The 18,450-nt window shown below is 35.1% G+C and overlaps 1 protein-coding gene across 1 annotated transcript in view; it reads left to right on the top strand.

Moving 5' to 3' along the window:
• Nucleotides 1–18,450, top strand: part of LRRIQ1 (leucine rich repeats and IQ motif containing 1) — a 217,210-nt gene that overhangs the window by 135,914 nt on the left and 62,846 nt on the right. The window contains exons 20-22 of the mRNA XM_024736878.1: nt 16,960–17,049; nt 17,687–17,808; nt 18,306–18,401. Of these exons, the coding sequence (XP_024592646.1) occupies nt 16,960–17,049; nt 17,687–17,808; nt 18,306–18,401 (308 nt within the window). The remainder of the gene's footprint in view (nt 1–16,959; nt 17,050–17,686; nt 17,809–18,305; nt 18,402–18,450) is intronic.

Raw genomic sequence — 18,450 nt, 5'->3', positions numbered from 1 at the left:
CTTTTTTTCCCCCCAATCCAGCAGGTTTGTAGTGGTATCTAGTTGTTTTAATTCCCATTTCTCTCATAACTAATAATGTTGAATACGTTTTCATATGCTTAGTGGCCATTTGGATATCTACTTTTATGATATGATCAAGTGTTTGTGCTTCCTTTTAAACTTTAATTTTATTTATTTTTTTATGCAGCAGGTTCTTATTAGTCATCAATTTTATACACATCAGTGTATACATGTCAATTCCAACCGCCCAATTCATCACACCACCACCCCCGTCCCCCTCTCCCACCACTTTCCCCCCTTGGTGTCCATACGTTTGTTCTCTGCATCTCTGTCTCAAATTCTGCCCTGCAAACTGGTTCATCTGTACCATTTTTCTAGGTTCCACATATATGCGTTAATATACGATACTTGTTTTTCTCTTTCTGACTTACTTCATTCTGTATGACAATCTCTAGATTCATCCACATCTCTACAAATGACTCAATTTCATTCCTTTTAATGGCTGAGTAACACTCCATCATATATATGTACCACGTCTTCTTTATCAATTCATCTGTCGATGGGCATTTAGGTTGTTTCCATGTCCTGGCTATTGTAAGTAGTGCTGCAATGAACATAGGAGTGCATGTGTCTTTTTGAATTACAGTTTTCTCTGGGTATATACCCAGTAGTGGGATTGTTGGGTCATATGGTAATTCTCTGTTTAGTTTTTTAAGGAACCTCCATACTGTTCTCCGTAGCGGCTGTATCCGTTTACATTCCCACCAACAGTGCAAGACGGTTCCCTTTTCTTCACACCCTCTCCAGCATTTCTTCTTTGTAGATTTTTTGATGATCCCCATTCGAACTGGTGTGAGGTGATTCCTCATTGTAGTTTTGATTTGCATTTCTCTAATAATTAGTGATGTTGATGTTTGGGAGTGTTCCTTCCTCTGCAGTTTTTTGGAAGAGTTTGAGAAGGATGGGTGTTAGCTCTTCTCTAAATGTTTGATAGAATGTACCTGTGAAGCCATCTGGTCTTGGACTTTTGTTTGTTGGAAGATTTTTCATCACAGTTTCAATTTCATTATTTGTGATTGGTCTGTTCATATTTTCTATTTCTTCCTGGTTCAGTCTTGGAAAGTTATACCTTTCTAAGCATTTGTCCATTTCTTCCAGGTTGTCCATTTTATTAGCTTAGAGTTGCTTGTAGTAGTCTCATAGGATGCTTTGTATTTCTGTGGTGTCTGTTGTAACTTCTCCTTTTTCATTTCTAATTTTGATTTGAGTCCTCTCACTCATTTTCTTCATGAGTCTGGCTAATGGTTTATCAATTATTGTTTATCTTCTCAAAGAACCAGCTTTTTGTTTTATTGATCTTTGCTATTGTTTTCTTTGTTTCTATTTCATTTATTTCTGCTCTGATCTTTATGATTTCTTTCCTTCTGCTAACTTTGGGTTTTGTTTTTTCTTCTTTCACTAATTCCATTAGGTGTAAGGTTAGATTGTTTATTTGAAGTTTTTCTTGTTTATTGAGATAGGCTTGTATAGCTCTAAACTTCCCTCTTAGGACTGCTTTTGCTGCATCTCATAGGTTTTGGATCGTCATGTTTTCATTTTCATTTGTCTCTACATATGTTTTGATTTCCTCTTTGATTTCTTCAGTGATCTCTTGATTATTTAGTAACGTATTGTTTAGCCTCCTTGTGTTTGTGTTTTTTACGTTTTTTCCCCTGTAATTGAGTTCTAATCTCATAGTGTTGTGGTCGGAAAAGATGCTTGATATGATTTCGATTTTCTTAAATTTACTGAGGCTTGATATGTGACCCAAGATATGATCTATCCTGGAGAATGTTCCATGCGCACTTGAGAAGAAAGTGTAATCTGCTGTTTTTGGATGGAATGTTCTATAAATATCAATTAAATCTATCCGGTCTATTGTGTCATTTAAAGCTTCTGTTTCCTTATTTATTTTCATTTTGGATGATCTGTCCATTGGGGTAAGTGAGGTGTTAAAGTCCCCCACTATTATTGTGTTACTGTCGATTTCCTCTTTTATAGCTGTTAGCAGTTGTCTTATGTATTGAGGTGCTCCTTTGTTGGGTGCATATATATTTATAATTGTTATATCTTCATCTTGGATTGGTCCCTTGATCATTATGTAGTGTCCTTCCTTGTCTCCTGTAACATTCTTTATCTTAAAGTCTATTTTCTCTGATATGAGTATTGCTACTCCAGCTTTCTTTTGATTTCCATTTGCATGGAATATCTTTTTCCATCCCCTCACTGTCAGTCTGTATGTGTCCCTAGGTCTGAAGTGGGTCTCTTGTAGACAGCATATATATGGGTCTTGTTTTTGTATCCATTCAGCAAGTGTGTGTCTTTTGGTTGGAGCATTTAATCCATGCACGTTTAAGGTAATTATCGATATGTATGTTCCTATGACCATTTTCTTAATTGTTATGGGGTTTTTTTGTAGGTCCTTTTCTTCTCCTGTTTTTCCCACTTAGATAACTTCCTTTAGCATTTGTTGTAGAGCGGGTTTGGTGGTGCTGAATTCTCTTAGCTTTTGCTTGTCTCTAAAGCTTTTAATTTCTCCATTGAATCTGAATGAGATCCTTGCTGGGTAGAGTAATCTTGTTTGTAGGTTCCTCCCTTTCATCACTTTAAGTATATCATGCCACTCCCTTCTGGCTTGTAGAGTTTCTGCTGAAAAATCAGCTGTTAACCTTATGGGAGTTCCCTTGTATGTTATTTTTCATTTTTCCTTTGCTGCTTTCAATAATTTTTCTTTGGCTTTAATTTTTGCCAATTTGATTACTGTGTGTCTCGTGTTTCTCCTTGGTTTTATTCTGTATGGAACTCGCTGCGCTTCCTGGACTTGGGTGGCTCTTTCTTTCCCATGTTCGAGGGGTTTTCGACTGTAATCTCTTCAAATATTTTCTCTGGTCCTTTCTCTCTCTCTTCTCCTTCTGGGACCCCTATAATGTGAATGTAGTTGTGTTTAATGTTGTCCCAGAGGTCTCTTAGGCTGTCTGCATTTCTTTTCATTCTTTTTTCTTTATTCTGTTCCGCAGCAGTGAATTTCACCATTCTGTCTTCCAGGTCACTTTTCCGTTCTTCTACCTCAGTTATTCTGCTATTGATTCCTTCCAGTGTAGTTTTCATTTCATTTATTGTATTGTTCATCTCTGTTTGTTTGTTCTTTAATTCTTCTAGGTCTTTGTTAAACATTTCTTACATTTTCTTGATCCTTGCCTCCATTCTTTTTCCGAGGTTCTGGATCATCTTCACTATCATTATTTTGAATTCTTTTTCTGGAAGGTTGCCTATCTCCACTTCATTATGTTGTTTATCTGGGGTTTTATTTTGTTCCTTAATCTAGTGCATAGCCCTCTGCCTTTTCATCTTGTCTATCTTTCTGTGAATGTGGTCTTTGTTCCACAGGTTTCAGGATTGTAGTTCTTCTTGCTTATGCTGTCTGCCCTCTGGTGGATGAGGCCATCTAAGAGGTTTTTGTAAGTTTCCTGATGAGAGGGACTGGTCGTTTGTGCATTTTTATGTAGGGTTGTACATCTCTTTTCTTATTGGCTTGTAGGAGTGCTCTATATAATCTAAATACCTCTCTGTTTTCCCATGCAAATATATTCCCTAAATTCTGGGGTTTCCCTTTTTTTCTCTCTTTATGGTTTAGTTTGATGGACAGAATGTTTCTGTTTTAAATTAAAAACAAAAGTTTTTAGTTGTGACATATAAGATATCTTTGCTTACTCAGGTCATTAACATATTCTAGAAACTTCATTATCTTAACTTTCAGCATTTAAGTCTGTGGTGCATCTGGAGTTAAATTTTCCCTGCAGTGTGAATAAGGGGTCAATTTCCCTCCAAACATACACATTTGGTTATTTTGTTGACCCACAACCATTTGTTTTTTAGACCATACTTTTCACAATGGATTACAGTGGAGGCCTTTATTTAAATTCAGGAAACTCTGTGCGTGGGTTCTCTTAATTTTGGTCATCATTCTGTTGTTTATTCTTATATCACTACTTCAATTTCTGTATAATTTATAATAAATTGTATTATCTAGTCTAATAAGAGCTCCAACTTTGTTCTTCAAGAAAGAACTGCTATTGCTACTGTTGATCCATTTCATTAATGTATGAATTTTAGAACCATCCTGTCAATTTGCACAATGAATGTTAGTATTTTCTCTAAGATTGCAAGAAATCTGTAAATCAATTTGGGAGAACTGATATTTTTAGAATATTACATTTTTAAATTCATGAACATAGAATATCTCATTTATTTAAGCCACTTAAGATCTCTGCCCATAAGAGCAGAGATTTTTTTCTTGTGCCTCTTATTTATTTTTCTTGCTTTATTGTCCTGACTACTACCTTCAGTAAAATGTTAAATAACGGTGATTTTAGCAGGCATCTTTTGCTAGCTCCTGGTCTCAGGCTGAAAGCTTTCTATGATGAAGTCAGATGTTTAATACATGTTTCTTGTAGAAACTCTATATTTGATTGAGTTACCCTCCTTAGTATCTTCTTACCTTTCTAAAAGTTTAATATGATGATGATGTTGATGATTCTATATATGATTTGGATTTTATCAGATACTTTTTATACCTATAACATTGATTTTTAAAAATTAAACCTTGTATTCCTAGAATAAACCAACTTAACTATAATACATTATCTTTTTATATATCTCTGAATTTGATCTGCTAATATTTTGGTTAGGATTTTTGCATTTATATTCTAGAAGAAGCTGTGCCCATAAATGTTCTTTCTTGTAAAACTCTTCAGATTTTGTTATCAAGGTTGTGTTGACCTTATATTTGATTAGGAAGTGTTTCCTATGTTTGATGTAAGATTGAAAGAGTTTGATGTAAGATTGATGTTATTTGTTTCTTAAAAATTTGTCTTAGCACATAATCTATTTGGGATAATATTCCATGTGCACTTGAAAGGAATGTGCATTTTGCAGGTGTTATGGCTACTAAAATCTCAGTTGCTTCAAGCTTGTTAATTGTGTTTAAAAGAATCCTTATTTTTAGTGATTTGGGGAGGTTTCTATCAGTTATTGACAGAAGAATGCTAAAATCTCTTCTTAAGATTGTGGGTTTCTCTAAATCAGTTTTTAGTTCTGTCAAATTTGGCCTCATACTTTGAGGATATGTTATTAGGGTATACATGTTTAGAATAGTTAAGTCATTGTATTACTGACACTTTTATAATGATAACATTTCACTCTTTAACTCTAATTTCCCTCTTTAACTAATTGCCTTATTGGCCATTCCCTCTGATATTTTCATACTTACAGCAACTTTCTTTTGACTGGTAATTTTATAATATATGTTTTCTTAACCATTCCCATTAAACATCTCTGTTGCTTTTATATTGAAACTGTGACTCTTATATGAGTATACAGTTGGATTTTGCTTACTTTTATATTCCATTTTGATTTTTTATTAATATATTCAGACTTTAAATTTATTTCAATTGAGAGTATAATTAGGTTTACATATATCATCTTTCTGTTTGTGTTCCATTTGTCCTGTTAGTTCTGTGTTCCTTTTCTGCTTCTTTTTACCTTTTTTTCCCTTTAATCAGGTATTTTTGTTTTTCCTTTTTTTCTCACATTAGCTTGTTAATTTATGGTTACCTCTTTCTATGCACTTCATTCCTTCCTGCATTATTATTCTTCCATCATTTTCTTTGACCTTAAGGACTTTCTTTAATATATATTTTAGTTCAGGTCAGTTTTTGATTGCTTGAAAATTTCTTTCACTTAAAACTTTGAAGGATATCTTCTTTAGATATAGAATTCCAGGTAGGCTTTTGGTGTTTGAAGATGCCATATTTATTATCTTCTGGCTTTAATAGATTCTATTGAAAAGTCAGTAATAAGTCTTATTTTTTCTTCTTTGAAGATACTTCTTTCCAACTCTTACTCCCCAGACTACTTTTAAGGTTTATTTCCTGTATTTGCTTTTCAGCATGGGTGTGGTTTTCTTTGTATGTACTCTGCTTGGAGTGGGGGAGGTTATGTGGCTTCTTGAATCTGTGGTTTATGTCTTTCATCAGTTTTGGAAATTGCTTGGCCAGAGGTATTTCAAATATTTAATCTTTTTCATTATCTCTCTTCTCTGAGGTAAAGTAGGTCCAAAAACACATATGTTAGAATCCCTTACCATTTCTCATGTGTCTCTTAGACTCTTTTCTGAATTGTTTTCTTTTTTTACTTCTGTGTTTTAATTTGCATGTTTCCTACTGACCCATCTTGTAGTTCACTAATCATCTCTTTTATCTAATCATTTTTAGCCTATCTATTAAATTCCTAATTTCAGTTATTCTGCTTTTTAGTTCTGGAATTTCTACTTGATTATTTGTGGTAAATTCTAGTTATATATTGAAGTTTTCTATCATTTCCTGTATTTTCTTGAACATACTGAGTATGGTATATTCAAAGTTTTCTCGGTTAATTGCAACATTTGGATCACTTGTAGGTTTATTTCTATTGACAATTTATCTCTTGTACTGGGTTGACCAAAAAGTGCCTTCGGTTTTTAAGTAAAACTAAAGGGCACATTTTTCATTTTCACCGAGAACTTTATTGAACAACGTATTCACCCTTTTGTTCCACTACCTTCTACCATTTTTCAGGCAACTTTATAATTCCATCTACCCAAAACTTTTTATCTTTTTGAGTAAAGAACTATTCCAGGTGGCTTTTACAGTCTTCCAGGGAATTAAAATTTTTTCCATTAAGAGAATTTTGTAAAGACTGAAATAAATGGAAATGCAAAGGTGCCATGTCTGGTGAATATGGCAGATGAATCAGAACTTCCCAGCCAAGTTGTAACAGTTTTTGCCTGGTCTTCAAAGAAATATGTGGTCTCACATCATTCTGATGGAAGATTATGCATTTTCTGTTGACTAATTCCAGAGGCTTTTTGTCGAGTGCTGCTTCCAGTTGGTCTAATTGGGAGTAGTACTTGTTGGAATTAATCATCTGGTTTTTTTTGAAACGAGCTCATAATAGAAGACTCCCTTCCAATCCCATCATATACGTAACATCACCTTCTTTGGATGAAGACCGGCCTTTGGTGTGGTTGGTGGTAGTTCATTTTGCATGCCCCACAATCTCTTCCCTTCCACATTATTATACAGTATCCACTTTTCATCACCTGACACAATTTGTTTTAAAAATGGACCAGTTTAAGTAGAGAATCGCATGCAGAAAAATGGTCAAGAAGGTTTTTTTTTCATTTAACTTACATGGAACCCAAACATCAATGCTATTAACATAACCAAGCTGGTGCAAATGATTTTAAACGCTTGATTTGGATATTTTGAGTTTGTTGGCCATCTCTCACGTGGTATAACATTGATTGTCCTCAATTAATGTCTTGATTTGATTGCTATCAACTTAACTGGTCTATCCAACCATGGAGCATCACCCAGGGAGAAATCTCCAGCACAAAACTTCACAAACCACTTTTGACACATTTGATCAGTCACAAAACCTCCATACACTACACAAATCTTTTTTTGCATTTCAGTTGTGTTTTTACCTTTCTTTAAATAAAGCATAATATGCCAAAAATGTTGCTTTTTTTTCCATCTTCAGTATTAAATGGCTACACAAAAATTCACCAATTTTGATTTTTTTTTCTTTAATGCACGCTGAAATGACAGCTGTCACAATACAATCTAACAAAATTGTTTTGAATAAAGTTAAGACAACTAAGCACTACTAGAGCCATCTTATGGAATAAAACGAACAAACCTTTTGACCAACCCAATATTTTGAGTCAGCCAATTCTCTTTATTAGCATTTAATCATTGATTAAGTATCAGACATATATGTAAAAAGTATAAAGGCACTGGAAGATGTTTTATTTCTCTAAAGAGGATTTAATTTTGTTCTGACAGGCAGATATTTTATAGACAGAGATCCTTTTGAGTCTTATTTTTAAGCTTTGTTAGGGCTGGTCTGTTTCTGGTTTCTCTTAGGGTTGAGCCAATATAATGTTTAAACTGAGAATGGGATATTTACCAGGTTACCTTCACCTTGTTTTTTCCAAAATTCTAATCCCTTTCTCCATAGCATCAAATGACTAAAGAAATTTCTTTTTAGCTTTTTAGCACACCAGCTATTGCTATTGCACTTTGAGTCTAGGTATCTCTCCAACACATATGCTACTTGGAATTTGCAAACATATGAAGGGTTTATTTTATACAAGACTTTGAGCTCACATTTCAGTGGTTCTCTCCTCTCAGGGATCTTGGTCCTTCAATCCTAACTGCCTTGGCATCCCTACACTTTAACCTCTGTCTCTTCATTCCAGTGAAACTGCTACAAGTAGGCCTTAGATTTCTGCTTGGCTTCTCTTTCCTGTTAATAAAATTGGGAATTTCCCTGAGGGAAAATGTGGCAGGAAATACAGGGTTCATATCTGCATGAGACTATACTCTCTGGGATCTTAGCTTTTTAAGTCTTGACTGCTTCAATTGTTCTTGAGTACCTTCAGCTCCTTTTTTTTGGGGGGGGGGGATATGTGGGCCTCTCACTGTTGTGGCCTCTCCCGTTGCAGAGCACAGGTTCCAGACGCGCAGGCTCAGCGACCATGGCTCATGGGCCCAGCCGCTCCACGGCATATGGGATATTCCCGGACTGGGGCACGAACCCTTGTCCCCTGCATCGGCAGGCGGACTCTCAACCACTGCGCCACCAGGGAAGCCCTCAGCTCCTTTTTTATTCCAATATTTATAGTTGTTCCCAGGCGAACCTTAATTCTAATTAGAGCTATACCAGAATAAAATGTCCAAAATGAAATGTTTATAAATATTTCAAGTCAGTGATTATTTTAAGTGTTTCAGACATTGTTCTCACCACAGTGAACAAAAGAGATAAAATCTCTGACCTCAGTGACCTTACATTCACTTAAGGTGACAGACAGTGAATAAATATATAAATATACAGAATACTAGAAGATATTGAAAATTGCTATAAAAATTTTTATAAGGAAGGTTAAGAGATAGAGCATAGAATCTGATTGGACTATCATGGGAGGCCTATATGAGGTGAAATATTTTTATAGAGATGTGAAAATAAAGTGAAGGGATAGCCATTGGGTAATGTGGTGCTGGGCTAAGTGGAGGGCAAGTATGGAAACCTTGAAACAGGAACTTTTTTAGTATATTAAAGAAACAGAATATTTACAGTAAGTAGAACTGATTAGTTGTGGAGAATAGCCAGAGATAGGGAAGAAACAGAGGAATGGTCAGGGAACAGTTCACATAAAGCCTGTGATATGAAGTCAAGAACTTTGAATTTTATTTCAAATGTGATAGAACATTATTATTGGGTTTTGAGCAAGGGAGTTAAATGTATTATTTGTTTTAAATGGATGAATTTGTTTGTAATACAGAGATTTTAGTTTAGGGGAGCAAAGAATTAAAACTAAATACCAATTAAGAAGGTATTATTACTTTGCCTTCCTTTGACATATTTTTTACTCCCTTTTTTATGGCCATCACTTCATTTTAAAATCATCTTACAACTTCAGATGACATAATCAAATTACAAAAGTGTCCCTATATTTTTTGTTCTTTCTTTCTCTTATTTTCATCTTTACAACTGTAAGACATATCTAACCAGGACTTCCCTTTTATCACTTATTTAGGTCATAACAATAATTGCCTTTGGTATAGTCTGTACTTTTCTTTAAGATTTATCACAAGAGAGTTGTAGTGATATACATGTATTCAAACTTATATTTTCCTTCCCAGCCAACAAATACTGAATGTTTACATTATGGTAGGTACTGTACTTGGTGCTAGGGTAGGTACATTGATAGATATAACATGGCCCCAAGTTTAGGAGATGTCAGAAATATATTTGAATATTTTCAGCTATGAAAGAAGTAAATATAAAATGGTCTTAATAAATTAGCCTCAAACAAAAAGCCCGGATCAATCTGCCATGAACTCTTTATATTGGTTTGTTGCCTCTCTGAAATGTGTTTTCATTTTACAGATGGTTAATCAAGGGGACACTGATAACGAAGGTCAATTTGTTTTAGTTTTTATTAAGCATAGTTTACCTTAATTTTAAAGTGCCAAGAAATGTGAGGGATCTGAGATTGTATCCTGCATGCAGTCTAACAAGTTAGGCTGCCACACTTTCATGGATGCTGGCAGAAGAAATGAGACATTTATTACTTGTCACATCAGGCAGCAGAAGCCTCATGTTTTTATGTATTCCCTTTGCCCCCAGGTTCCATAGGCAGGAATTCCCCCTTAGGAATCTGGAAGCTTAGAAAACCCTATATTTTATAAAAGGCTGCTAGCAAACCTGTTCATCCTATGCTCCAGGGGAAGTAGTTATTTTCTTATACCAGATAGCAAACAAATTTTGCCTTCTGCTCCAGAAGGAATCACTCAAAGACTATATCTTCCAAGTCTGTTAGCTATATTAACATCCTTGGAAAGATAGTCCAGAACAAAAGATATCATAAGTCATGAAGAAATGTTAGAGACCTATGGAAAACTATCTCCCAACAATATGTACCCTTCATGTGTACATGGCAAATTTTCCCCCAAGTACCCACTCCAGTGGCTACTCTGAATAATCTGACAGGGGCTAGGACAAAATCCATTAGGTTATCCTCATGATGCATTTAATGAAGGATGCTATCAATACCCCAGGCGTTTCCTCTTTAAGTTTCTGTATTGACCTTCCCACTAGACTTGAGGCTTTAATCCAGGTACAGCTGGAAGTATTAGCTATTACAGACTCTTTTTGGGCCCGCAAGGAGGAAGTCGAAGGCAGTTCTGCCATCTAAAACAACCCTGGCCAGTGAATTGAAGCTGACTTGAATGCTTTCCAGGACCATAATGGTGTTTCCTTAAATGTTTGAAGGTGATCTATGACCAGGACACCTTCCAGGTGGCATCTGTCTGCCCCATAGGATGACTGAGAATGGGAGTGGGGAAAACATCCAGGCTGCACCCTGAGGATGTGTCAATCACGCTGGCCTGAGACATCCTATTAGGGAAAGGAAATATGTTTCATGCCCAGGAATGATCAGGAGAGAATCCAGAGTTGTCAAAATAGGACTGTATTATCCTCCATGTATTTTTTCATAATCATTACCTGGGAAGTAGCTGCAAGAGTATGATCCCTTTCTGGGGGCAGCCACATTAACTGATCAAATTGCCTTATTTAGGTATGTGGACAGAAGGAAGTGAGAGTGGTGAAGTCAGACTATTGTTGAGTACCTTTTGTGATAAAAGGCACATAACTGTCAGGTTCCAATGGTTCAGAAAACTGAAAACGTATACAGACAAATTTCAAGGGCCACAGTTACATGGCCAAACTTAGCTGATAGATAACCTGAAGATGTATCAAAAGTTGAGAATGGAGGAGAGGGTTTAGAAGGTGAGATTTGAGATTCATAATGGGCCAAATTTCCAAACTGTAAGGATTCTGAGGTGCTACAAAAGTTATCAAGAAGTGTTAGAAAGAATTCTTTTGAAAATGGCATGAGGCAGCTTGGGTAGAAGAGGAGAAAAGTATTAGGGCTCAGAGTTGGGGATGGTGAAGAATAAAAATGAGACCAAGACATGGCTTTTAGAATTTCTAAGACCTGTTCAACTCTAACTAACTTGTGGCTTACAGCAAATCTGATTCTAGTTTCATATGTCAAATGAAAGGATTATATTAGTTGGTATGAAAAATTTTGTACATACATAAGCAAATAAACATGAATGTTATTCCCGGCTCTTCTGATAGCCTTATTTCCTAGTCTCTCAAAGTTGGATTATAGGATAATAATTTCTTCTCTGATAAAAAGTCAAATATATGTTTATCTGTTCAAATGTTCAATTGTGAGTACACAGTTACAAATTTATCTAAGTTCAAGTTTATTTTTAATGTGTAAGTAAATTTGATAATAGTCTTCTAATAAACAGAAAGCTTTCCAAATTCTCAGTTGTAAGTTAACAGAAGGTTTTCTTAAGCAATAATTGAAATTTGTATAAATGTCCAGTAGTAAGCATGATATATTAATATACATTTTTTTAAACAGTAGTATATTTTTAATCTTGGCCAATTCCTCCTGACATTTTGAGATTTTTTTCCTCAACATACTAGGTACTGCCAACTATAGTTGATATTAATAAGCTTGAACTCATATAAATCAGTAGTCTTGGTAACATTTTTGGTTGAGATTATGTAATTACTGAAAGTATCTTTAGCATTTTATACTAAACCTTCTATTTATGTCTCTAGAAATTTCCAAGAGACAGTGGTTCTGGAATCAACTAACACAATATTGTAAAGCAACTATACTCAAAAAAAAATTAATTAAAAAAAAAAGAATTGTTCTGGAATCTAACAAAAGTTTGTGACCTTATATTGAAAACCAAGAAAAAGTATTTTCAAAGTTTTCTGCACTTTTAGATATCAATTTAAAGAACTAATTTTTTTCCTCAAACTTCATGTAGCTTTTCCAAGGAAGAAACCTCCATCATCATCTATATGATACAGCAAAGAAATCACTGTGCTTTGTGGGACCTTGTCCTGCTGCAGAAAGAAAACAGCTGGAGTCCCAGAGAGTATAAAAAGAGGTGGTTTGGCAGGTGTTTAAGAAAAAAAAAGTTGTTTCTTTATATAAAAATTAGTGCATAAGTCAGACTCCTTGCCTGGCATCACTAGTCCTTTTCCACAGTCACTCCTCAGGTAGCATATTACCTTTAAAATTTCTCTTCGGGGCTTCCCTGGTGGCGCAGTGGTTGGGAGTCTGCCTGCCGGTGTGGGCGGCGCGGGTTCGTGCCCCGGTCCGGGAGGATCCCGCGTGCCGCGGAGCGGCTGGGCCCGTGAGTCGTGGCCGCTGAGCCTGCGTGTCCGGGGCCTGTGCTCCGCAGCGGGAGGGGCCACGGCAGTGAGAGGCCCGCGTACCGCAAAAAAAAAAAAAAAAAAAATTCTCTTCCAATTCTTTCATTGTGGGAAAGTACACATAACATAAAATTTACCATCTTAACCATTTCTAAGTGTGCATTCAGTGGTATTAAGTATATTCATAAAGTTGTGCTACCCTCACCACCATGCATATCCAGAACTCTTATCTTACAAAACTGAAACTATATACCTGTTAAACAATAACTCTTCATTCTCCCTTAATATCCTAATGTTATAAACACCTTAATTTGCATTTACACCAGCTTAACTTCAGTAGCATCCATGAATTATTCTCCTTTATAGCTACATCTCCACCCCTTTCCGTTGTTGATGTCACAAAATTGCATCTTTATACATTGTGTGCTCCAAACATAGACTAATAATTTCTCTAAATAGACTAGTATTTTAAATCATGTGGAAAAGAAAATGTTGAGTTACAAACCAAACTTTCAATAATGCTAGCTTTTAAACTGAGAATTGTTTGTTTTTAAATGTATTAGTATCTTAAAAAGTGGAGTGAACAAACTGTTGTTACAATAATATTAGCTTTTATAATTTCCCATGTAGTTACTGAGATCTTTATTTCTTCATATGCCTTTTAATTGCTGCCTAGTATCCTGCCATTTCAACCTGTAGAACTCTCTTTAGCATTATTTTCAGGCCAGATCTAATGGTAATGAATTCTCTCAGCTTTTGTTTATCTGGGAGTGTCTTCAGTTCTTCCTCAAATCTAAGGACAGTTTTGCCAGATATAGGATTCTTGATTGGCAGTTTGTTTGTTTTTCTTTCAGCACTTTGAATATATCAGCCCACTGCCTTCTGGATGTCAAGGATGCTGATGAGAAATTGCTGATAATCTTGAGGATTCCTTGTACATGACGAGTTGCTTCTTACTTGCTCCTTTCAAGATTCTCTCTTTGTCTTTGTCTTTCGAAAGTTTGATTATAATGTGGCTTGGTGTGGGGCTCTTTGAGTTCATCTTACTTCGAGATCATTGAGCTCCTTGGATGTTTATATTCAGGTCTATTGAATTGGAAAACTTTTAGTCATTATTTCTTCAAATATTCTCTCTGCCCGTTTTTTTCTTTCTTCTCCTCTGACTCCCATGATGAATATATTGGTACATTTGATGGTGTCTCACAGGACCTTTAGGTTCTGTTCATTTTTATTCAATCTTTTTTCTTTCTGTTCTTTAGATTTGATAATTCCATTGCTGTATCTTCAAGTTCACTCATTCCTTTATCTGCCTACTCAGAGGCAGATCCCTCTAGTGAATCCTACCAGTGAATTTTAGTGAATTTTTCTTTTCAGTTATTATACTTTTCAGCTTCAAAATTTCTTCTTGGTTTCTTTTCAGGTTTTCTATCTCTTTATTGATATTTCCACTTTGTTCATAGATCATTTTCTCCCTTCTTTTAGTTCTTTGAACATATTTAAGACAGTTACTTTAAAGTCTTTGTCTAGTAAATCTGCCATGAGGTCTTTTTAAAGCATAGTTTTGGTTGATTTTTTTCCTTTGAATGGGCTGTAAATTTTCCTGCTTCTTTGTATGCCTTGTGATTTTTATTTAAAGTTAGACATTGAATCTAATAATGTGGTAACTGTGGAAATAAGATTCTCTCTCTTCCCCAGTGTTTGCCAGGTTTTTTGCTTTTGTTTTTATTGTTTTTGTTTTGATTGTTTTAGGCTGCGTCTGCGCCAAGGATCAGCCTGAGTTGTAAACTCAAGGTCTTCTCATTTCTTTTCTAAGCCTGTGCCTTCCCCTGGGCATGTGTACTGACTTTCCCCCATATGTGCAGATGCTTTTGAATTTCCTAGTCTTTTTTTTTTTTTTTTTTGTGGTACGTGGGCCTCTCACTGTTGTGGCTTCTCCTGTTGTGGAGCACAGACTCCGGACACGCAGGTTCAGTGGCTAGGCTCACAGGCCCACCACTCTGCGGCATGTGGGATCCTCCCAGAGCAGGGCACGAACCCGTGTCCCCTGCATTGGCAGGCGGACTCTCAACCACTGCACCACCAGGGAAGCCCCATATCCTAGTCTTTTTTAAAATGAATATTCTAGTCCATAGTGTTTGTTTCCCAAAAAAGGAAAAAGAGGAAAATGAAGAGGGGAGGAGTTGGGGGAAGAACACCTGCCCTTTAAATCCTCTGGAAATCACTTAGTAGGTGGGGTAAATAGCCTCACAACAATAGGGGAGGTGCCACTCACTTCTTTGTACCTCTGAGATCAGAAGCAACACTCAACGGTCAGAGTACAGATCTCCAGTCTTTGGAAGACAGTGTCCTCATTGTCCACCCTGGCTCCTGCAAACTGTGTGCAAGGTACTTCTAAAACGCATGAATAGCTGCCTGCCTTGGGGCCGGGAAATGGAGGATAGATAGCTGCAACTGTGCTAAGGGCTGACATTTACCAAAATTAACCACAGTTTACCATCCAAGTCTTCCCCAGGACATCACAAGCCTTCAATAGACTCTAGAGTTCCAAAATGGTTACACTAGACAGATTCTGCCAGTTTAGTTGTTGTCTAGGTTGGGAGACAGGTTCCTGGTGCTCCCTACCCCACCATCTTCCCAGAATCCTCTGGCACATTGCCTTTCATAATATTGTCTCCACATCTTCTCTTCATTTTAGCAATTTTACAGAATAAGAATACTAATTTAGTGATAGCTGATATGCCTTGGGCCTTGATCTTTCCTGGCATAAATATGAATTTTCCTTTATTTGTCATACAAAAGAAAGAATTTAGAAATCTGAGCCCTCCATACTGTTTGCAATTTTGCATTAAATAGCTCTTCTTAAACCAGTTATATATTCTTAAACCAGATATAACTGGTATATAACTGTGATATATATGTTAATGATCTCTGCCTAGAAGGAACTGGACAATGTACTGGTGCACAACTGTATCCTTTTTACATAGATATTCAAATAACATGAATCTGATTAGGTTTCCTAAGACTAAATGCTGTAAGTAATGGTCTGTCATTGTGCTGCTGGCCTGTAGTCAAGATGTCTTAGGCTTGCCTTTCCAATGGTTTTTCAAGAGATAGTCAAGAAGCACTGAAGCTGTATAAGTGGAAAATTGCATTTAGGTCTTCTCAGTTTATAGTCATTCCAGTTTTTAAAACATAAATATGTTTGATCATTTTAGAAACTTCTAAAAAACAAGTTCATTGGTATTATGATCATCCTTTTTTCTTAAAGATTCAAAAACAATTATAGAACCACAGAATATTATTTAAACCATATTAGATAATCCAAGTGAATAAAATTTAGATAATTATACCCTAAATTATACAACACGAGCATAACTAATATATTTCCATTGTAGAACGATAAATTTGGAAATTACATAAATGGAATAAAGATGTTGTAAGATGAAGAGTGAAGTGACTTAAGATCATTTCAAATTTAAATTTATATTTTTATCATTCAAACTCTTGAACTAGAGAATATAATATCAGGAACCATGTTCTGTATATTGCCACAAAATTCTTTTTTCCATCTCTTCAGAAAATTCGTGAAATGTTGAACTAAAGTTAAGTAAAAGCTATCTTACAGATAGTATTTACAGAAAATTGATACTAATATGTTAAAATACTATAAATTTTTAATGGTGAGGTTTGATGGAAAATATTATATTTTGCATAATAAAGAGCTAAAGGATTATTTCCCTCAGTTACATCTAGAGTTGGCTCAGAGTTATAGTTCTCAAACAGTTAAATACACTGAACAATCTGCACGTCTCATTTTTTAGAGCATGTGAGTACTCAAGGCTTTACTTTATTCCACTTGGGGATGAAAAATCTTATCCCATTTTTTAGAATGTTTGCATTAAACAGATACATAACATCTCACAGAGTGAGCAAGTAGCAGATTTTCCTCTCAATAAAAATGCTGAAATACTTTCTTAACATGTGTAGTATATAAGACAATTTAAAAGAATCTTTGTAAAAGTTATGCAAACTAAATTATGTACATTAATGTTATTATTTGTGCAGGCTGCCTTAGAGAAGGAATGGCTTGCTTTAGATTCCACCCGCTTCCCTTCACAAACACTGCTTCTTCCAAACCAGCTGCGCTGGCCAAAGGTAACATGTCATGGAAACCTCTTAGTGCTCGATCTTTGCTCATTTCTTAAGGTTATGCTCTGCTGCAGTGATTAATAATACAATTTATTGACTTGAAAAACACAATTACTTTTAGAAGCCTCTGACTTCCTCCTCATCCCCAGATGTAATTTTTCATGTAGCTTTTCTTTCATTTGCTCCTGATTTTTTTCTTTATTTTGGATTTCTTTCAACACTTTATTTCACAGTAGCCAAAAAAAAAAAAAAGATATGCTTCAGCTGCATAAAATCACTAGTTGACAGCACTTTAAAAATAAAAAAATATGCATTAAAAGGGCAACAGCTGAAGATTCTCAGTCAGAGGTCAATGGACTGCAATATCTGTTATTTATTTGATAATCTTTGAAGTTTTTGTTTTCTGAATTTTTTTCATGATCTTTGCAATTAATCATTCTGTATACGCAAACTATACCAAAAGCATATCTCTCATGACTACAACAAAGGACATTTGTATATATATTCCATAAATTTCATTTGATTATAATTTTTATGTGAGTTTTTCTTAGGCTACTCAGTAATATGCATGTAAAGTAATACAATAATCATGCTAGATGTTTTTCAATTTATTTTATACTTATGTACATTTTTTTCTGATAAGTTCTCTGGAACCTTAAAATCTGTTGATACTTCACTTAATTTACCAAGTCATCCAGCTCAAGCATGGCTGTGTAATGAGAAAGAAAATTTGTTTTCATCGGAACACACACAATTTAATAGCAGGTAAGCTAAATTGCTCTTTTAGAGGATCAACCTCTAATGAATGACAAGAATATTATACTCTTTACAAAAGTAGTAAGATGATGAAAAGAGGTATGAATTTGTTAAAAATGTAATGATTTTATGGAGTTTTCAGTGTAAGTAATATGTGTGATATAAGTTTATTAAAGCAAACACAAAACTTAAGTGTCAGTGAAATAATGTTAACTGTTGTAAACAAGTGAACTTTTAAATATTGCTATATAGGTAGAGATAAGGGTTAGAATAAAAATTCCAATGCTGTGTTTCTTTCAACGAAAGGATTGAAATATGCTTGAAGTAATTGAAATGTAAACATTTTAAATTAATGGCAGACTTTTATTACTTTTCAAGATAAAGTTTTTCTGTAACTTAAATGTATTTTATTTCCGAGTTTGAGACAACATAAACAGCTTGTAGTTTTAAAAAGTGCTGATATACTTGTGTTGATTCAGTTAAGTGTGGTTTTTTCTTATTGCTAGTTCAGAAAATAGAACCTTATCCAGGACACCTGAATCAAAGACCAGCAGAAAGAGTTTGCTAAAATCTGAAAAAGAAGAAAAAATTTCAGAAGAATGGTATGTGGTCGGTCTGTTTTACACTAAACTATTAAGAAATTGAGAAATT

This window comes from Neophocaena asiaeorientalis, unplaced genomic scaffold, assembly GCF_003031525.2.
Source record: "Neophocaena asiaeorientalis asiaeorientalis breed wild unplaced genomic scaffold, Neophocaena_asiaeorientalis_V1.1 scaffold134, whole genome shotgun sequence".
Taxonomy (NCBI): domain Eukaryota; kingdom Metazoa; phylum Chordata; class Mammalia; order Artiodactyla; family Phocoenidae; genus Neophocaena; species Neophocaena asiaeorientalis.
This window is presented reverse-complemented; position numbering and strand designations above follow the sequence as displayed.